This window comes from Ctenopharyngodon idella, chromosome 6 (assembly GCF_019924925.1).
Source record: "Ctenopharyngodon idella isolate HZGC_01 chromosome 6, HZGC01, whole genome shotgun sequence".
NCBI classification, from domain to species: domain Eukaryota; kingdom Metazoa; phylum Chordata; class Actinopteri; order Cypriniformes; family Xenocyprididae; genus Ctenopharyngodon; species Ctenopharyngodon idella.
Window position 1 is genome coordinate 30635955 of NC_067225.1, and position 21902 is coordinate 30657856.

A 21902-nucleotide genomic window follows, 5' to 3' on the forward strand; every position below is an offset into this window, starting at 1 on the left:
TTGCAAACTTTATTCTGCCTGTGAATGTTTTTCAGTCATACCAGCCATTGTAGAATGTAACATTTTGTTTAACTAAAGCAGCTATACCAGACTGCCCTGTTTGAGTCGGTGTCACTGTAGAGAGATCTACACTACACCCTACTGGTGACTTCTGTGTATCACAGGTGCTGGCAGGCTTGATTTGGGTTTTGGTGTTATAAAACCCTGTTTAAAGGGATAGTTCATCCAAAATTGAAAATTCTGTCATCATTTACTCACCCTCAAGTTGTTCCAAACCTGTATGAATTTCTGTCTTCTGCTGAACACGAAAGATGATATTTTGAAAAATATGGTAACCAAACAGCCATAGTATGGAAAAAAAAAAAAAAAAAATACTATTCCTGAACTATCCCTTTAACTGGGTTTTCTTATATATTTGGCCTATTTTAAAAAAAGAATGAAAACATCTTTGTTATCATTGCACTTCAACAAATATGCATAAGACTAAATCTTGATGGAAAAATAATTCTAGAGTATTTGTCGATGCATATTGTTGTTACTGAAGTGTTTGCATGTAAAAAGTCATGATGTGAAATAAGGAATTAATAGAACTTTTTAAGATTCTGCACTATTTCCAGGTCACTAATCAAGTAATTCTGTGACATTGATAATGTGTCTTTTTCCATCAAAGTACAAGTTTCTCTTCTGAATATTATCAAATCATTATTTTGGCCTATTTATCTATTTATTTTGTGACTGATTTTCACTTCCTTTTATTTTAATGATTAATTTAACACTTATTGTTTTATTATTTTTATTAAATGGCTTTTATGTAGTCTTATATATATATATATATATATATATATATATATATAGCATTTTATGTGTGAAAAAGTGCTAGCTACTAAACAAAAAGTAGGGCCTACTAATAAATACTAATATTATTATTAACGAAAACAGAAATAAGAAATGCAAATGAGCTTTACACATGAACATTACAAATATTGTATCTCTCAAAGGCCTTGTACATGTTTTAGAATGGAGGAAGGAGGAATCATAAACATCTTCTTCTGTTGCTGCCATTATTATTAATCTCACAAGTGAACCCAAACGTTCTGACGCTTCCATTTGGAATTCAGCAAGCTGTCGAGCGCCTCCTGGCAACGGTTGCTATGGTGACTAACTACGTCACGCACGACTTCGGTTGCCATGGTCCTTGTGACGTGAGGGACCGTGTAAAACAGTGTAGGAAACCCCGGATAGCGGTTACCATGGATACTGGCGGGGGGGAGGGGTGGAGTTTAGAGGAAGCGGAAGTGTCAGCGCAAGCGGAAGTGGTACTGCCCTGAATACCCCGAGCAGCGAAACGGAGGACAGCTTGATACTCCCATCGTTAACAGACACAAATCAGGACTCGAAATATATTTAAATGTGAGTTACATTGCCCATTAAGGCCGCTCGTGTGATATTATGAATATTAGAGATGCATTTTGTTGTATTGTTGCTCATGTAAGCCCCCCCTCATCATTGTCAATGGCGGAAGGTGTCTATTGTGGTTTGGGGCTGGGTACAAGGACTTAGGCCGAGGCGGGCGATGAATAACGATTACTGCCGATTTATTCCCGATTGCGTCCGATTTGTAGTAGAAGCGCGCGGTTCCCGCACTTTCATTATGTAAGAGCTTAATCAAAGCACCATCGCGCGGAACATCCCTCATCCGCACGGGAGGAATGGCCAGCGGCTCCCGCGTCTATTCAACGCCTGGCCGTCGTGAAAGCTAACCGGCTAATCAGTCAATAGTAAAATACACTAGAGGAGTAAGGCGCGTGCCGATGAATTGCGGCTAGTAACGGTTAAATTAAATTTGGCGAGAATAATCGGCTCGTCCGATTAAATTCCACAAGGGAATGTGAGAGAGAGGGCGTTGCATTGGTGGCTAACGCTGTTAGCTCGAGCGAAGAGCCATGAATATGCTGCAGTGCAGTATTAGCAAGGTTAGGCGCTTAATACAGCTCAAATTCGTAGTTTTACTATCTCTAAATCATTCAAATTAATATATTGATTTAACATAGTCGATTGGGATCTTATAAAATGGCGAAACAATCGCCTCAAAGGATGGCGGACTTGTCGTCAGGACGCGTCGTGAAGGCCTATGTAAATAAATTTAGTTCGACAGCAGCTTATGTCATCTACTAACTGATCAAACTACGCATTTTAACTTGTACTCCAGCCCCCTTCGGTCATATTAGGCACCCGATCGTCAAGCTCACTCAGGTGGGTTGGTCTCCAGGATCTGGACGGGCTGTGTTTACTCGCCTGACACCGTTACCTGCGGTTCGGGTTCAGGACTCAGGCGGAGACATCAACGCCCAGGGCGTTGGCACTTACACACGTTTTGATAGCTGACAGGGTTGGAATTCCCACTGTGGCCTGCTAGAATCACGATTCCTGTTCGTAATCCATGACCTTGCACAAAGGTAGACGGTCAAATGGGTAAATGTAATATTAGGCAGCAGTCAGAGACCTGGGGTTAAATGTGATTTAGAATAGGTGATCCATTCTAGTGGGTTTGATTTAGACTTTGACCAGTTATAATATGCAGAGGTGGATAAGCCATTGGATGTTTGAGAAATAATGGTTTTTGACCTGCTTTTTTAATTGGGTTACGTTTCAGAAATGGTGAAACCACTCCCTTATAGTGCAGTGTGAGCTAAATATGACCTGGATAATTGTCATTTGGTGCAAAGAACAAATGTAAAACACTCAATGCAAAGACAAGGTAAAGCAAATGTTATGGTGAACATGTACTTGTTATTGGACAAGAAATTATTCTTTTAGGTTCTACTAATACAGAGATCTGTGGATAAGCCTGATTTATGATGCATACAGTTATTTTTGAAGAAGGGTCATGCATTACATGGCACAATAACCCCCAATTTCTTGGAAATTGAATTATTTATTTATTATTTATTTATTTATTTTTTTTAAGAGATGTATAATAGTGAGCTTTCTTATGGCAAGATGTTTTTATATTTGACAAATAAAAAAAATGCATTATACTAAAGTTCAAGTTAATTTTAGTCAGCGAAAAGACACTTGAACAGTGTTGTTTTATGTTTCAACTTTAATTTGGTACGCTCTTTGAATTCAACTCAGTGCTGCATTAGTTTGCATTGTTTTGGGGTCTGAAGTAATTTTGCTTGCTTAAATTAGTGTGACTGCAGTTGTAGGATGCAAAACTGCATCTTTTCAAAGTCAACTTATCAATTTTAAAGGATTAGTTCACTTCAGAATTAAAATTTCCTGATAATTTACTCACCCCCATGTCATCCAAGATGTTTATGTCTGTCTGTCTTCAGTCGAAAAGAAATTATGATTTTTGAGGAAAACATTCCAGGATTTTTCTCCATATAGTGGACTTCAACAGGGTTCAACGGGTTGAAGGTCCAAATTTCAATGCAGCTTCAAAGGGCTCAACATGATCCCTGATGAGGTCTTGTCTACGAAATGATCTGTCATTTTCTAAAAATAAAAAATTGTATCCTTTTAACCACAAATGCTCATCTTGCACTAGCTCTGTGATGCGCCACACATTACGTAATCATGTTGGAAAGGTCACGCGTGACGTAGGCGGAAGTACTGCACAAGTGTTGAGAAGTTAAAACAACGATGTCGGACGATTTTGAAGTTGGAGGAGAAAATGAGTTTTTCGCCCTACCACGGTACTTCCGCCTACGTCAAGCTTGACCTTTCCAACGTGATTACGTAGTGCGTGGCGCAGTGCAAGATGAGCATTTGTGGTTAAAAAGCATATAAACGTTTTTTAGAAAATGGCTGATCGTTTCGCTAAATAAGACCCTTATTCTTCGTCTGGGATCATGTAGAGCCCTTTGAAGCTGCACTGAAATTTGGACCTTCAACCCACTGAACCCTGTTGAAGTCCACTATATGGAGAAAAATCCTGGAATGTTTTCCTCAAAAACCATAATTTCTTTTCGACTGAAGAAAGAAAGGGGGTGAGTAAATTATCAGGAAATTTTGATTCTGAAGTGAACTAATCCTTTAAGAAAGCTCTGTATAACTAGCCTGGTTCAGATAATGAAGTTGTATTGTCATACTTTTCATAAGTGTTATAACCTGAAATGGGACTTTACTGATGTTGTTTACTCTGATATGATGATTCAGTGATGAATGCATTGAGATAAAAAGACAGTCAGTGAATGACGTACCAATGAAACATGTCTTTTCATTTGTCCTTTTACATAATCATTCATGGTTAGCCGTCAGTATGACTCAAATCTTCGTAAGACCCAAATTTAATAATAGTATCTGGTGCAGGTCAAAATAGGTACCAACTTGAAGATTGACCTCTTTACAACAAAAGGAGGTCAGCCAACCTCTCTAAGCGACACCAAACTTGACTTAATTTTATTATATGCATACAGGCACCAGGGGCCGGATAATGCGCTAGACTAATCAAACCTTTAACTCACCAGCAACATGAATTTTGTTATCTAATTGTACCTTTTTTTTCCCCTACTTTTGTAGTTTCATCATGGACAAGAGCGACCTAGTGCAGAAGGCTAAACTCGCTGAGCAGGCTGAGCGCTATGATGACATGGCTGCTTCCATGAAGGCCGTCACGGAGGGCGGCGTTGAGCTTTCCAACGAAGAGCGCAACCTGCTCTCCGTGGCCTACAAGAACGTGGTTGGCGCCCGCCGCTCGTCCTGGCGTGTGATCTCCAGCATCGAGCAGAAAACGGAGGGCAATGAGAAGAAACAGCAGATGGCACGCGAATACCGTGAGAAGATCGAGGCCGAGCTTCAGGACATCTGCAACGACGTGCTGGTGAGAGACGCGACATGTGAATCTGAGTTTACAAGGAAGAAAACATTTGACAGTTGAATTGACAGTTCTAGAAGTTGCACATTGATTTAATTTGTTAGAATTGCAGCTGAATTAAAAACTTCTGAATTGTAATGTCTGTTTTGTAATATCAGATGCTTGTGTTTTTAAAAACTGTGTTTTAAAGGATTAGTTCACTTCAGAATTCAAATTTTCTGATAATTTACTCACCCCCATGTCATCCAAGATGTTTTTGCCTTTCTTTCTTCAGTCGAAAAGAAATTAAGGTTTTTGAGGAAAACATTCCAGGATTTTTTCAAAAAAGAATAAAAATTTATATACTTTTTAACCACAAATGCTCGTCTTGCACTAGCTCTGCGACGCGTCACGCATTACATAATCACGTCGGAAAGGTCACGCGTGACGTAGGCGGAAGTACCGAGCAAGAATGTGCAAAGACTGAGTGAAACGGCCTTTACAAAAAAAGGTAAAACAATAATGTGGGACGATTTTGAAGTTGGAGGAGAAAATGAGATGGAGTTTTTCGCCCTACCGCGGTACTTCCACTTATGTCACGCGTGGTCTTTCCAACGTAATGCGTGGCACATCGCAGAGTTAGTGCAAGATGAGCATTTGTGGTTAAAAAGTATATACATTTTTATTTTATTTTTTTTTGAAAATGTCCGATCGTTTCGCTAGATAAGACCCTTATTCCTCGTCTGGGATCATGTAGAGCTCTTTGAAGCTGCACTGAAACTGACATTTGGACCTTCAACCCGTTGGTAACTGTTGAAGTCCACTATATGGAGAAAAATCCTGGAATGTTTTCCTCAAAAACCATAATTTCTTTTTGATTGAAGAAAGAAAGACAAAAACATATTGGATGACATGAGGGTGAGTAAATTGTCAGGAAATTTTCATTTTGAAGTTAACTAATCCTTTAAGGCATTATAGCAATGAAGTGTCGGATGATTTTAAAGAATGGCTCTTTTTAGCCACAATTTGTGTGCAATGTATATTTATGCTTTTTGGAATACTGTTGTATCTCTCTTATCGTCTTTGTTGTGTCAAGTCTGCTTCATGTGCAAAGCTTCAAATGAATGATGCTCTATTTCAAGTGTTCCAAATCAACCACTTAATATGTTTGTTTTCAGTTAAAATGCTGCCTACGCAGGCAGCAAGGCATTTCACTGTTTATGATCAGGGAAAAAGGAATCAATTGTATTTGTAATATGAAAAATGCACATTGGATGGATTCAAAAATGTACACTTTACCTCTAAGAATGTTGTTTTTCTTCTTTCTGATAGCTAATGATTTTTATTTTATTCATGTAATATTAATGTACATAGCTTGATGTCAGCCTTTCCTCTGTTCTCTCAGGGTCTCCTGGAGAAGTACCTCATTCCCAACGCTAGCCAGGCAGAGAGCAAAGTCTTCTACCTGAAAATGAAAGGAGACTACTACAGATACCTGTCCGAGGTGGCATCCGGAGAATCAAAGAAAAGTGAGCTCTTTTTATTTTTAAAGCAAGAAGGATGTTGCCTAAAATTATGGTTCATCTGTCATTAGAGGTGAAGATAATTTAATGTGTAAAGATGGGAACCGATAGTGCTGCAGTATAAGGTCAAGTCCTAAGAATGAATAATTAGATGCTAGCCAAAGAAACGGCATCAAAGCATTCAGACTGTGATGTTAACGGTCATGAATTAGATTTTATGTTTACTATCAAATTACAGCCACAGTGGACAACTCTCAGAAGGCTTACCAGGATGCATTTGAGATCAGCAAAAGGGAAATGCAGCCAACACACCCCATCAGGCTGGGACTAGCGCTGAACTTCTCCGTGTTTTACTATGAAATCCTCAACACCCCAGAGCAGGCCTGCAGTTTGGCAAAGACGGTTAGACAATTATCTTGTTTGACTTTTTTTGTTTTGAGTACACGCAATGCACTATTTCCTCTTTAATCTCATCTTATTTATGCAACATTCTGTGAATATCTTCAAAAAGTGTTTCGGAACCTGAAACTAAGTGAGTTTATACTGAATACTAGAGTGCGTTTCCAGTGTACAGGAAGACAACAGTCCTCTGACCCTCATGTTTACCTTCCCCTTAGGCTTTCGATGAGGCAATTGCTGAGCTGGACACCTTGAACGAGGACTCTTACAAAGACAGCACCCTGATCATGCAGTTACTAAGGGACAACCTCACTGTAAGTGCAAACTCTGTTTGTTTTTTGTTTTGTTTTGTTTTTTTTTAAATAAAAAAAAATCTTTGCCAGTTTTATAAGTATAGACAGGGCCCAAAATTAATACTTGCTTCAAATTAACAATGCAAAAGTAGGCATGCGCCGATACCGATAATTTGGCCGATAAATCTAAATCCAAATTTTTATATAATTTGAGAGCCTGATTACAAAGAAAAAAGTTTCACCATTTAAAAAAAAGCCATGTCCCAAGCACACAATTATAATGTTCCCATTATAATTTTATGTAGCCTATATGACAGACTTGCACTGCATATGTTGCACTTAACTGTATTTTCCTTTTTGAAGTGATTTCAATCATATCTCAAGCAATTCAAAACCATCATGGTGGACAGTGCGCATCTGAAGTGTCTCAGCTGATGGAAATAATCCATTATTTATCGGCTTTAATAAAACGATAACATTAAAAATGAACATATATCAGCCGATACCGATATGGTGGCTGATATATCGTGCATTCCTATGCAAAATTAATATAGACTCTATAGATTACTCAGTTTTAATCTTTAAACTTTAAGAATGAAAGTCTGAGCTGTGCTAATGTAACATTGAAACGTCTTTGTGACTCGTACAATTTCTAATGACAATTTTGTGTAGGATGTTTTGTCTAGTATAAAGTTTTGTTTTTTGTTTTTTTTCTGGTGAAACATACATAGAATATTACTTGCGTTAAACAATCAAAAATAATATATTAGGAACAAAATTTGCTTGTTACTAAAATGCAAGGAAAATAGTGGTCCAAAAGTCCACTAATGAAATTTTTGCTTTGCACCTTTCAAATGTAGTACAGCTGTGTCATTTACATGTTATATTATGAGCATAACAAATTGAGTTGATATGAATTGACATGAATTCCTTTGTTTATTTTTAATATAAATAGGGCAAAATTTTGCCATTAATAAATATTTAATATTATGCAATTGGTAGGTGTGGTAAAAAAGTTAATTTTGGACCCTTGCAGCCTGATCATTGCATAATTTTAACATTTTTCTTTCTTTCTGCAGCTGTGGACATCAGAAAACCAGGGTGATGAGGGGGATGCCGGCGAGGGCGAGAACTAAAGGCGTTGCACTTCACTGTTAAATCCACCTACACTCTTTATCTTACACATATACAGCCCATAATTCCCTGCTCCATCCAATCCACCTCACCTTTATCCACCTTTCTGTATGACGAGCAGCATGAATTGTATCTGACCTACAAGTTTGTACCCCTGAAGCCATGAGCGGCAGGGTAAAGTTTGGTTTTTCCAAGGCTGACTTGTCTCAAACATGTCTGTTTGTGTATTTTTCCCTTAGACGAGGGAAAATGGTTGAGTAGTGGAAACGATTTCCATCTTTTTTTTCCCTTCCTAAAATCCCTCCTAACATTTTTAAAAGGTATATGTTCTCTGGTCTAGCAGGTTATAATGCATTATAGTGCCCCCCCCACCCCTCACCCATTTTTCCCTTCTATGTCTTTTCTCTCCAATAGTGTACTGGCAATTGCTGGTTTTATTCAAAAGGTTATTAAACTGTCCATTAATTTAACAAACACTGTGATGTTTAGTTTTTCCTCCTGGATAACTTGTGCTTAATGGAAATCTGAACGGTTTCAGTACGAGTAGCAGTACAATTCTGTTGCGATCTCATACAGAAGGGATGAAAACAGGCTGTATTGTGACACTGACTAACATGCATTACTATTATTGCTGTCATGTGCGTCATTTTATTTTAAGTACATGGCTAAAGACGACAAAAGGGACCCAAGGTTTGCCATTCCATGTCTGTTCAGTTTTAAGTTAAAGACATTCCATCAGTATGTGACGTTTAACGATTACAGACCTTTTGTGAACAAACTGGAGAGTTTCCTAATGTGCTGTCGAGAAGACAGTCAACATAAAGGTGCTGTTTGACATCAGTAAACGATTTTCCTGGTTTGTTCTGTACGTTTTTTTTTTTTTTTTTTTTTCCCTCCCTTTTAGATCACACCTCCGTATAATAAAGATGTAAAATTGTAAACATTTTAGAGGTAAATATAAATTTGTCTTAAAACTAAATGTTGTCAGCCTGCTTGCAAAAACACCTTTTTTTTTTTCTTTTTTTTTTTTTAATTCAACCCTCTTATGAACGCCCCTACAGGAAGTCTATGCTTGATGTTTCCCTCTTCAAATGATATCAGTGTAGTTCAGGAGGAGTTTTGGGGCCTTAGACTGACTTTGAGCTTTATTACTCTTCTTTCCTGTTAAGAGATGAGTTTCTGTAAGTCCTTAGCAGTTCAACCTGAGAAATTCTGGATTTAACTTGAATTTTGTGCAGGAAAGTGCCGCAGACCAGTGGAGGCTTTGAAGTCTTGGCCCAAAGTCAGTGAAACGCAAGACGAGATCAGATTTGGCAAATAGTTGAAGGACCCGAGCATTACTAGGGAGGTAGCCACTCGTTCAGTGTCACAATACCTTGTCACATCACCATAACATTCCACGTAGGTGTAGAACTCATCTGTCTCGAGCTGAAGACAATGTTCATGCACTGAAGACAAAATCTCTTTTTCTCTCCCCTTAGCTGAACAAATGGCAGTTATTCTACGCTTGATTACAAAAAATACAGTAGTGAATGTGGAGCCGAGCCTGTCTGTATATCTGGTATCTCCAATTGCTTTGTTTTTACTGACCAGTATTCTGCCTAAAGTTAGCTTCTGTGACGGTTTCATTGCTTAGCGCGCACGTGGTTGTGAAAATTTAGACTAGCTTAAGGGAAAAAAAATGACAAAATGACAAAAAAAAAATACAACCTGGTTATTGACGTTATACTAGATTTGTGTATGTCTTTTAAAACAGTTCTAGTTTCACCTTACATGTTATAATCAGGAAAGTGTAAAAGACAATTTAAAGTGAAATAAAAGTTTTATCAGTTCCAAATTGCGCTGTATTGTTTTTCGCAGTGGTGTACATTCAATTCAAAGAACGACTGCAAATTTTCAAGGTCTTGTCATTGTTCTTTAAACATTTAAAAGGCATGTGGTTTTTATAAAAATTATTAAATATTTAATGAAGATTTAAGCAAGTTTAAAGGATTAGTTCACTTCAGATTTAAAATTTCCTGGTAATTTACTCACCCCCATGCCATCCAAGATGTTTGTCTTTCTTTCTTCAGTCAAAAAGAAATGAAGGTTCTTGAGGGAAAACATTACAGGATTTTTCTCCATATAGTGGACTTCAGCGGCTACCAACGGGTTGAAGGTCCAAATTGCAGTTTCAGTGCAGCTTCAAAGGGCTCTACATGATCCCAGATGAGGAATAAGGGTCTTATCTAGTGAAACAATAATTTTCTAAAAAAAAAAATTATATACTTTTTAACCACAAATGCTTGTCTTGCACTGCTCTGCGGTGCACCACGCATTACATAATCACGTTAGAAAGGTCACACGTGACATAGGTGGAAGTACCGTGGTAGGACGAAAAACTTCAAAATCGTCCGACATCGTTGTTTTGGACCTTCAACCCCTTGTACCCTAGTGAAGTCCACAACATGGAGAAAAATCCTGGAATGTTTTACTCAAAAATCTTAATTTCTTTTCGACTGAAGAAAGGAAGACATAAAAATCTTGGATGACATGGGGGTGAGTAAATTATTAGGAAATTTTAACTGTTTTTACAAGTTAACCTCAATCATCTGTGGCATGCTGTTGATTACCACAGAAAAGCATTGACTTGTTCTTCAGTTTGTACAAACAAAAGCCATTTACAGTAACACTTGCAGTTGAGGTCTATGAGACAAATGTGTTGAAATGACTTGTTTGCAAAGTAATCTTGAATTTAAGGCACATTTATGGCTCAAAAAACTGCTTTTAGTTTTACTACTTGTATTTACTGTTGTGTCTTTTTAGTATTGCTAATTCCTACAAAAAAGAGGTAATCGCTGACCATAGCATTACATCTGACAATTTACTGGATGAGAAAATACATTATTACTGAACATTGTCCTTTATTATCAGATGCATTACTTTCTTTAAATTAAAGACCCGTTTACATTGTTTTGATGCAAAATGGCATACGAAACATCAATAAATACAGGTGTCAAGTCTTTGTAAATGTATATAAACATTAAATGGTTTTGACAGTGATTAACCCACAACAATACAACACATCTGAGTACTTTCTCTGGAAAAGACTAAAGGTAAGTGTAAAACATGAACGCATTTTGTAGAAAATACAGCCCTAAAACTGAGTGTATTAAGTGGAAATTGTTTTGAAATGAAAAAAGCCAGTCAGTTAAATGTGCAATGAAAAAGACATTAAAATCACATGCCAAATCATCAGATTCGATTAGTGATTAATTAAATGGACTAATTTAACAACCAGAATAAGTCTGACCAAACAAACACAAGATTGGAGTTTCAAAAGGAAACCCAATTGCCATTTTAATGACAGTAATACACCCAGTCAAATGTGCCTATATGAACATGAACACTCAAGCTATTTTTTAAATAACATTATGATGTGCATATCTGAAGGATGAGCAGAAGTCTGTAGCAAACGTTGCAGCTTTGAGTGGCAAATCAACGAGGCACTTGGGGAAAGTTTCCTCATATCCACTTTACAATCACTGTTATTTCATCTTCTGTACTTCATGCAGGAGCTTCTGTGCTGCTGCGTTGTTCGGCTCGATTTTTAGCACACTGTTGAGGTCTTCAATACAAGACTTCTTGTTCTAGGAGGAAAAATAACATTACAATTTATAAAACAATCCACCAATCAGAGATCATAGTAATTTTTTCAAGACAATATACTCATTTGAACTTACTTTAAGTTCCTTGTATGCTTGGGCACGTCGGTAAAATGCCTTAATGTTGGCAGAATCCAATAGAAGAGCCTCATTACAGTCGCTAATAGCTTCTTTGTACATCTTTAATGACAGGTAGCAGAGAGCCCTACAAGCAATATTCATTTAAATATTATCAAACCACGTCCACGACTTTTCCAGGCCTAGAAATTCAAATTCAGTTATAAAACTCCATATTTCCAGGTTTTCCATGGCCACATGAACCCTGATGTTTGGCAGCATAATTACTATTTTTTGTGGCATTTCATACCTGTTTGTGTAGGTTGTGACTTCTGTGGGGTCCTGACTGAGTGACTGTGTGTACTTCTCCACGGCTTTCTTGTGTTCGCCCTTCTTCACAAAGGCATTGCCTTCTTCCTTTAGAGCTCTGGCCTTTTTAACAGCTTCAGGTCCTGGTGCTTTGAATAAAACAATTGAAAATCAAGTGCTGAAGCAATGTATGATGGGTTCGCGCAGTACAGCATAGTAGATCTGTACGATTAATTGTTAAAAGGTCACGATCTCGATTCAAACACCCACGCAATCTCATTCCTAAATGACAGCGATTCGGCTTTGTCTATTGAACCTTTGACAAGTATGATCACAGCAAACATTCAGATCTGTGTTGCCGCTGCCAATGATCCAAAGAGAGGAGTGGTCATGTTTAAGTATATAACAGCTTCACAACCACACAGTATCACTATTTCTGTCTTACAATAATTCATATCACAGAAGTGCAGGAATAAAGTTTATAGTTCGGATGGCTACAGTAGCTATCAAAATATAGTAAATCACCTTTTTGACGCTTCAAATAAAGATTGTATCAATTACATGTTACACCAGTAGGTGGCGACAAGTGACTTAAAAAATGGATTTGTCATTGAATAATGCATTCAAAAGGTTTGTTCAAAAATGTTTCATCCAGTAATGAAAAAAGTGAAGTCTTTATGAGCGAGTCATTGAATCATTCACTCAAACCGATTTTTAAAAAAAAATATTTTTTCTTAAAGGAACACTCCACTTTTTTTTGAAAATAGGCTCATTTTCCAACTCCCATAGAGTTAAACAGTTGAGTTTTACCGTTTTCGAATCCATTCAGCCGATCTCCGGGTCTGGTGGTACCACTTTTAGCATAGCTTAGCATAGTTCATTGAATCGGATTAGACCGTTAGCATCTCGCTCAAAAATGACCAAAGAGTTTCGATATTTTTCCTATTTAAAACTCGACTCTTCTGTAGTTACATCGTGTACTAGGACCGACGGAAAATGAAAAGTTGCGATTTTCTAGGCCGATATGGCTAGGAACTATACTCTCATTCCGGTGTTAATAATCAAGGAACTTTGCTGCCGTACCATGGGTGCAGCAGGCGCAATGATATTACGCAGCGTCTCTCACAAATATCTCCATGGTTGCAAGGCACGCTCCCTGTGCAAGCAGGGGGTCACAGGCGCTGCGTAATATCATTGCACCCTTGGTATGGCAGCAAAGTTCCTTGATTATTACGCCGGAATGAGAGTATAGTTCCTAGCCATATCGGCCTAGAAAATCGCAACTTTTCATTTTCCGTCGGTCTTATTACACGATGTTACTACAGAAGAGTCAAGTTTTAAATAGGAAAAATATCGAAACTCTTTGGTCGTTTTTGAGCGAGATGCTAACGGTCTAATCAGATTCAATGAACTATGCTAAAAGTGGTACCGCCAGACCCGGAGATCGGCTGAATGGATTCGAAAACGGTAAAACTCAACTGTTTCACTCTAGGGGAGTTGGAAAATGAGCCTATTTTCAAAAAAAGTGGGGTGTTCCTTTAAAGGCACAATATGTAAGATTTTTTAGATTAAAATATCCAAAAACCACTTGTATATTTTTTTTGACTTGTGTACTTACATTATCCCAGATGTTTCCAAGAATAAATTCAGAGAAATAAGCAATTTTAACCAGGACACGGACCGTGTCCGTGCATCGCCAATCAATGACATCATACCCCCGTTACCCTCGATTTCCGGTTTTATCTTACTGCAGTGTGCAACAAGTGTCTCACAGCAGCCGCCGACCGAACGCACAGAGTAACGTTATAACAACGTTATGCTTTACCCCACACACGCTTGACCGGAAGAAGCGGAAGCGCTCATCTGCGGCGTAATAAAAGCTCAGCTGCTCTCGAATGTGTGTCGCGCTCGTCTCTCATTAGCAATCGCTCCAGCGTCCTCGTTCTGCTCTCACAACACTCGGCCCTGCTCTGCTTCATACTAGAGTAATGTTAATAATCTCATCCATGAACATAATTTCTGCCCGAGTCCCATCCTGATTCTTTTCCACCGGCTGTGAGGTGAAGACGATATCGCCCAAGATTCTGCTCAATCTCGGCGTCATCAAGCTACACCTTTGCTTTGAATAGGCAACCTCTAGTAGTGAAAATTTACATACTGTGCCTTTAATATACTGTATTGTTTAGTTGTCTATTCAGAATCGTGATCTCTATTTTAACCAAAAAAAACCTCATGATTCTCAGTTTATTCAGAATCATGCAGCTCTACAACACAGGAAAAAAATACCTTTTTTCTTGTTGTCAATCACGCCGTTCTGTTTTGAGTTGGAGGCCGAGTTGGTGGCTTGCGCTAGGCTTTCTTTCACAGACATTGGAACGGTGGGAATCGGTGGCAGTTTCTCTCGCCAAGATGGTCCGTCTATATCCGTCAAAGCCTTGGTCATTCTGAAGGAAAGGAACAATGTGTTATACGAAACATTTTTGTATTCTTAAGCTCATAAATTAACTTAATTGCTTAATAATTCTGGAACTTTGTTCATGCAGAATGACCTGTTGACGCCATCGTGAGCAGCTGGTATGTTGCAGTCTATCTGTAAAACAGTTTTGTAGTCCACATAAGCCTGTCTGTATCTCTCCAAGGCTTCGTAAGCTGACGCCCGGCGAAGCAGAGCTTTAAATCCAAAAGGAACCAATTCAAGAGACCTGAAAGGTAAATAAGGATTTTTAACACTGAACATTATCACTTCAACCATTTTTGCACCTGTTTGTTGCACTTACTCTGTGCAGTCTTTAATGCATTCATTGCAGTTTCCGTCTTTCAGGTAACTGGCGGCCCTGTTGGAGTACAAAATAGCCAGATCTTCCTTTTTCTTCTGACCTGTGAACGGAACAGTTACTTTATTTACCTTAGTACCAAATGCTCCTTTACATCTATTACAGTCTGAGCAGTCATTTTAAAAATAGTTGCTCTGAAACTTCCATAGCTTCCTGCTTGCTATGGTAACCATTTTGTTACTAATTTAAAAACATTAAATATGGAATCTCCATTGTATTCTTATTAAAAGAACATCAGGATATGATGGCACCATGACATTACTATCAGATTCCACCACTTTCAAGGTTCTGTCAGATAGTACAGGGGGTCTTAATTTTTTAGATGCCGTAGACTCCCAATATGATCATCCTCATGCATCCTAAAATTTTAAAAGCAGCAATATTTTTTCAGATTCTTACAAATAAGGAATTATTTACGTACACACAATGTTCATTAGAAGAGTTCCCGCCCTCAATCACTGATGATTGTCTGACAGTTTAGGGGAAACAAAAATCAGTTATCTTTAATTTATGGGATGTTAGTAGCAGCTACTTCCCCCTCTGTGAACTTGATAGGTGAGCGAGAGGTGAGTGCGTGTTAGAAGTCAGGAATGTTCCTGGTACGTTTTTCAAGTCAAACTTGGGTCCTCAGACGACAAAGTTTAAATCCCACCTGGCTAGCGTGCTTCCCATAATGTTTAGGCATTAGGTCAGTCGGTGGAGAGTAAGTGGTCTTTTGTAGCTGTTTGAACGCATTCGACCACATGAGTGTTTACACTACGAAAGCAATCCGGTCAAATGTGTTTTCAACTACATCTGGAAGTAGTCGAAAGTGGACAAACTCAAAACATTTTAGACCCTGTGTACACCTGTATTTAGCGTCGTCCACTTGTGATCCGACTGACCAAAATGCATCTTTAAGGGTTAGTTCACCCAAAAATGAAAATTCTGTCATTAATTACTCACCCTCATGTCGTTCCACACCCCGTAAGACCTTCATTCATCTTCAGAACACAAATTAAGATATTCTTGATAAAATCCGATGGCTCAGTGAGGCCTCTATTGACAGCAAGTTAATTTACACTTTCAATGCCCAGAAAGGTACTAAAGTTATATTTAAAACAGTTAATGTGACTACAGTGGTTCAACCTTAATGTTATGAAGTGACGATACTTTTTGTGTGCCAAAAAAACTAAATAATGACTTGATTCAACAATATCTAGTGATGGGTGATTTCAAAACACTTCTTCATGAAGCTTCGAAGCTTTATGAATCTTTTGTTTCGAATCAGTGGTTCGGAGCGCGTATCAAACTGCCAAAATCACGCGAACCATTGCAATTTCGAAACACTTATGACGTAACGGACATGGTACATCCAACGGAAACAGGGCCTACATCTCATTTAGTTTAAGGTAATACATAGAATACACTTCTCGAAAAGAAATTGCATATAATTTTGTATAATCTTTGTGATCAATGCTGATTTAGCTCATAGATTTTAATTTTCTGCCCTAAAATACAGGGATTCTGGTGTGAGGTTTTTAAGGTGATTTCTGATGTCCTTAATGTGAATATGGAACCAGACCCAGTGCTTAATATACTAGGAGATTATGATTCTACATATCCTTTGAACAAAGCTTAATATAAATACCTCACATATAGCCTGATAACAGCTGGTATTGCTGTTCTGGAAAAAGACTGACTCTCCTACTGTTAAACTGTTGCTTGAGGAACTGATGTCTGCCCTACATCTGAAATGAACTAGATACCTTTTGAACGACAGCATTGGACAATTCGACAAGAAATGGGACCATTTCATCTGTTAACTTCGTATGAAATTCTATCCCTTAATGCGTTGCATCATAACTGAAATGTTGTATTAATGTGATTGTATCATATATTAACAGGCTGGGGAATGGGTGCTGGTTAAACTGGTGTTTCTTTCTCTTTTTTTCTAGTTTGTTTACTCATTTTATGCATATAAGAAAATGAATCGCGGTTATTTCAATTTAATCCAATGTTTCAGTAAAGTCTATGACAAAAAAATATATTTGTATGTATGAAGACCCAGTTTATATTCTGGAAATTAATATTATAAATTTGTGTAAAATATTATTTGGAAAATATTTATTTTTTATTACATAATATTGTGGTTCTTCTACTCACTATAGTGCTGTACTGTTAGATGCATTATAGTTTAATCTTATTTTTATTTATTTTGTCTTTTTCACACTTTTCCCACATACTCCCCAGTCCAGGACCCCATTTTGAAAACCCCAGAACTGAAATTCATTGACTATGGTATTAACATGCTACTGCTAGGTACAGGAATACAATGGAACATTTTGTGCAAGTGCTAGCAAAGAATACAATGGTGCTAATATGGTACATGTACAAAAACAAGTTATATAAGTGGTAATACTGTAACGCTGGTGGTCACCTTGGTGATATTTGTCATATGATTATATTTGACTTCTCTTACCAGACTTCTCCAGCTGCTGGATGGATTGGCTGTAGAGGGTCACAGCTTCTCCATACTGACCCGTTCTGAAACACTCGTTACCGGCTTGTTTGAGCTCCGTCCACGACTGTGAGCGCCGCTTCTGAGGCATGATGACACTGCAACGACCAGTCAGTGTGATCCTTAACTGCTGTTAACTTAATTTAGGAATGTTACATCATGAACAACATCAACATTACACGGACAGTAAATTTGTTATACGTATAAACTTACCAGAGTTACCGCGGTAGAATCACCGTCTAATTTTGGAAAACCCGGAAAGTATTAAACGTTGAAGGAAGGACTCTGGTGATCGCTCAACTCCGCCTGTTTAAAGTGACTAGTTATTGTATTTAACAACCAACTTTATAACCTCGTGAGACAACTAGTCAGTCCTCGTTCTAGAACTCGCTAGAACATCCGCTTCTTCTCCTGCTACACACGCGAGAGCCGGGATAAACACCACGTTTTACCGGCCGAGTCTCTAAAGAAACAGGCGGTGTTGTATTTCAGTTTCAGTTTTCAGTGCTGAAGCGTCTGTCGAGCTCCGGTGTGCTGCTATTTGAAGATCAGGATGGGTGATTGTAACCCAATCCAGTGTTGCCAGATCCGAGGACAAAATCACGCATCCTGGTCCGATAAAAACATACGAAAAGTTGCTTTAAATTATATGGACTTGGCAACACTGACCCAGTCCCAAGCCGTTGGTTGCCAGATGTTCCTGAAACACTAAACATTCATTATTTTAAAACGCATTGTTTCCTTTAAATATTTCCTTTTTCTTTTTAATAATACGAACTGCAAATGAGTAAAATGTTTAGTAATAAAAGTACAAGACTATAAAAAGACAATAGTAAATCATTCACGAAACCCAGTTATTTAAAAAATGATTTTATTGCCTATAACAATCTTACATGCATTGTTTTGTCTTTATTATTGTTAGACACTGAAAATTCTGTTTTTCTTTTTTATTAAAAATAGTAGGCTACTATGAACTTAAATACGTGGTAGCTATAGATACCAATTCAAGCAGTCAGAAAATGTGAAATGTTTACTAGAAAACAAATTTAATACTTTGTTTTATAACGCATAACACCAGCATCCTATAACAAAAAATAATTATCATATTTTTCAAGACATAATAAAATGTCGGGTTTTCTTCCTTTGAAAGCAGCAGTGTTATTTTAGGTTCACTGAAAAAAAAAAATGCAATATTTTAAAATCTGTTTTATTTTTTTTTATTTACCGTTTTCATGTTTTTTTTTTTTTTTTGTTAAAGTTTTTAGTAATTTTGTTGTGTGTTTTGTCATTTTTAATAGTTTTTATCTAGTTTTTATTAATGTTATTTTATACTTTTAGTTATTTTACAACATCAAGTTTGGCAAGTAGCTGAAATAAAATTTACATATTATATTTTTTTAAAATATATGTTTTATTTTATTTTATTTAACAAAAATGTATTTTTTTTATTATTATTTTAGTTAACTATAATAACCCTGGACGGCATAGACATATATGGTTGTCACTACAATGTCATCTCTTATTGCTCTGAATCGGCCCCAACGTATTTGTCCTTCGCCAGTTTCCGTAGTTGGGCCCCACATAAACGCCTTCCTGTCTGAGTTACCGGACGTGCGTGCTGAAGGTCGCGGATTAAACGGTAAATATCGAGCTTGCTGTACGTTTATAACAAAATTTCTGTGGTGATTCAAGTATAAAATATATCACCGTGTTGTGTTTTTAATATTTTTTTTTCTTCTTTTTATTTAGCTAAACAAATCTCGTTTCAGAAATGTATCTTGCCGCTGGTCGTCATTGCTAGCTAGTGTTAGCTAGACAGGTAGTCCTGAATCTCAGAAGGCACTATGACATGAATCAGAAGTGCCATATTAAAAATAAAGCAATGATTAATTGCTTGGCTTGCGCTTTATCACGTCTAGAGAAATAATATGCAAATTGCATTTTAGCCGAGCCGCTAAATCCTTGACCTGAACTGGACAGCACATTTATATTTAAAACATGCATATTAGTATATTACATATTGTTATCTTCTCAGTCTCTACCCATAAGAAAAACCTAAATGTTAACACGGCTTATTCTGTGTTTGTCATGAAAGTCAGCAAGACATCCATGTGTGATGGTCAGAATAGCACGTAGCAGTACTAGAGGGTGATCTAATGTTATTGGAAGTGCAAGGCTGTCAATTGACTATCAGTCTATGATTTTTTTTTTTTTTTTTTTTTTTCCCCAATTAAAATCCATTATTGTCTTCTCTTTCCAGAAGTCAACAATGTCACTTCCAAAGCCAGCGATGAGGGGCCTCCTTGCCAAACGTCTAAGGTTTCATTTGCCCATCGCTTTTGCTCTTTCCCTCATTGCAGCAGCCTCTTTCAAGGTCAGTTGTACTGTGTTTGTCAGATTAAGTTGTTTTGTATGATTATATGCACTATGTTGGACCTTTGTGGTCTTCAGTTCTGTTCAAAATTGTGATTGGTACTTCATCTTTTGTGTAGGTAGAAGTGATTCTTTAAATTTTTAAAAGAGAGAGATTCAGATGTCTTCAACATTTTTAAAATCACCTTTTGTCATGATGTAACTTCAGTAGTCATTAAGATTAGTTTTCAATGGTTTTTATTCTCCTTAATTTCTGATCTTGGACATTTGGTTTCATCCCTATCTTTCATTCTTTTCATCGTTGTTAAATTATTTTTGAAGCTTGTTTTACAAGCTGCCATGGACATTTTTCTTTTAATCTGAGAAAGTTTTGTCTTTCTGCAGTTCGGAGTAACAGAGCCCAGGAAACAGGCATATGCTGACTTCTACAAACGGTACGATGCCATGAAGGAGTTTAACGCCATGAGAGAAGCTGGTGTTTTTGAAAGTGTCAGGCCTTCTGGAGAATAAAGCAATGTAACGTAAGTGGCCTTTCGAATGCATATAAATCTTATTTGTAATACTTTGCAAGCATCATTTTGCTTTCTGTAAGCACTGCCATTTCAGTAAACATAATAATATTAAACAGCCCTGACTCTGAGTTTTGTCCTTGACTCTAATTTTTAAAGAATGCCGTTAATACCACTTTTATGCTCTTAATATGGAAGTAAAATAATGACTAATATCTTTGAAACTAAAAAGCATGTTGAATTGCACTAATTGAGAAAAATTGTTTATTTTATATTTAAGCTGTGAATATTTCAAATGAAAACATTTCATACACGGTTTCATTATTAAAATAATGCAATATTCACCTTCCAGATTTCATTTCCAAAATATTCAGTCTGTTTGAAAATACCACCTATAATATTCGACAAGCAATTTTCAGCCCTTTTCCCAGTGTACATGTAAGCAGCTTTCTCTACAGCAAAGGAGAGAGAATCTTATCTCCCCTGACGCTGATGTGGTGAATGTGGATTATTGCATTGTTAGTAATGAAATTGTCTATGAAATGTTTTCATGTGAAATATTCACAGCTTAAATATACAACCATGTTGAATTTCAGGCCCCAAAAAAGCAAGCCCTGAAAATAGTGCATTAAAATGCAAGCACTCTTAATGCACTGCATTTTCAATTAGTGCAATTCCACATGCTTTTTTTGTTTCAAACACATTAGTCATTATTTTACTTCCATACACTGGTAAATTTTTGAGATTTTGGGCTATTTTGCTTCCATAACATTGTCTTTTTTTCCAGACTAATGGATAGAAAACATCCAAATACATATGTATGTGTCTATCATCTATTTGTGTTTTTAGGTTCCAATTACAATGCATATATTTAAAGGCAGTTTTCTCAATGTTTTTTTCTCCTGCAGCCTGAAATCATGTCAGCAGCTTTACACACACACCAAACTCTACAGTTTTATTCTTATCTGTATTCTGTAGGTTTTTGAGGAGTTTGTTCATATATCATTCATCTGATATACATATAACATTTCCAAAAGCATTTGTTTTTTTGACAAAAATATTTTATTTATGGAGTGATTAAAAAGAGATCCAAAGTCTACTCTGTAAAAACCTTTAATATGTCAACAAAATGAAAATCTGATTTTTGGTTTTGGAAATTAATGCAAATTTAAATAATGCATTTCAGAAAACTTGTAATACAACACAGTAATGTACTATGATTAATCAGCTGGTGAAAATATGGTATCTATCTATCTATTCGCCTGTGGTGTCTTGCCTTAAATGTAAAAACACTGTCACTTACACTTTTCTTCTTTCTTTACAGATAATGTGCCCCTGCATTCCTGCTCTACAACTGAATCTTTATAAGATTATTGGATTTGAACATTGATGTCTGATGTTCTCATTAAGATACAAATAAACTGTTGACAACCATAATGCTGTAGTGACTTATTGGGACTTGAAATAAATGTTGAATCATATCTTGCCAACATGTCTCTCCTATGTTGTATTTTAAAATGAAAATG

The 21902-nt window shown here is 37.0% G+C and overlaps 3 protein-coding genes across 5 annotated transcripts; 2 read left to right on the forward strand and 1 right to left on the reverse strand.

Annotated features, from left to right (window-relative positions):
- The first annotated feature begins 1239 nt into the window (after positions 1–1239).
- On the forward strand, positions 1240–9987 carry ywhaba (tyrosine 3-monooxygenase/tryptophan 5-monooxygenase activation protein, beta polypeptide a). Its single transcript, XM_051896212.1, has 6 exons — positions 1240–1410; positions 4528–4828; positions 6207–6330; positions 6563–6726; positions 6942–7037; positions 8096–9987. The coding sequence occupies exons 2-6, from the start codon at positions 4535–4537 to the stop codon at positions 8150–8152; spliced, it is 735 nt and encodes a 244-aa protein (XP_051752172.1). The 5' UTR covers positions 1240–1410; positions 4528–4534; the 3' UTR covers positions 8153–9987.
- A 1046-nt stretch (positions 9988–11033) lies between these two features.
- Positions 11034–18080, reverse strand: tomm34 (translocase of outer mitochondrial membrane 34). Of its 2 annotated transcripts, none has more exons than XM_051896210.1 (8): positions 17708–18080; positions 17456–17631; positions 14938–15037; positions 14710–14862; positions 14447–14604; positions 12162–12309; positions 11873–11999; positions 11034–11779 (listed from the first exon to the last, which is right to left on the reverse strand). In XM_051896210.1, the coding sequence occupies exons 2-8, from the start codon at positions 17583–17585 to the stop codon at positions 11678–11680; spliced, it is 918 nt and encodes a 305-aa protein (XP_051752170.1). In that variant the 5' UTR covers positions 17586–17631; positions 17708–18080; the 3' UTR covers positions 11034–11677. The 2 variants fall into 2 exon arrangements, with proteins under 2 accessions (XP_051752170.1, XP_051752169.1); XM_051896209.1 differs by having other exon boundaries at positions 17456–17592; positions 17708–18079.
- Positions 18081–18981: 901 nt separating this feature from the next.
- LOC127513959 (cytochrome c oxidase subunit 6C-1) lies at positions 18982–21866 on the forward strand. 2 transcript variants are annotated; one of them, XM_051896215.1, is made up of 4 exons: positions 18982–19133; positions 19755–19868; positions 20252–20388; positions 21701–21866. In XM_051896215.1, the coding sequence occupies exons 2-3, from the start codon at positions 19764–19766 to the stop codon at positions 20375–20377; spliced, it is 231 nt and encodes a 76-aa protein (XP_051752175.1). In that variant the 5' UTR covers positions 18982–19133; positions 19755–19763; the 3' UTR covers positions 20378–20388; positions 21701–21866. The 2 variants fall into 2 exon arrangements, with proteins under 2 accessions (XP_051752175.1, XP_051752176.1); XM_051896216.1 differs by having other exon boundaries at positions 19080–19151.
- Positions 21867–21902: the final 36 nt, after the last annotated feature.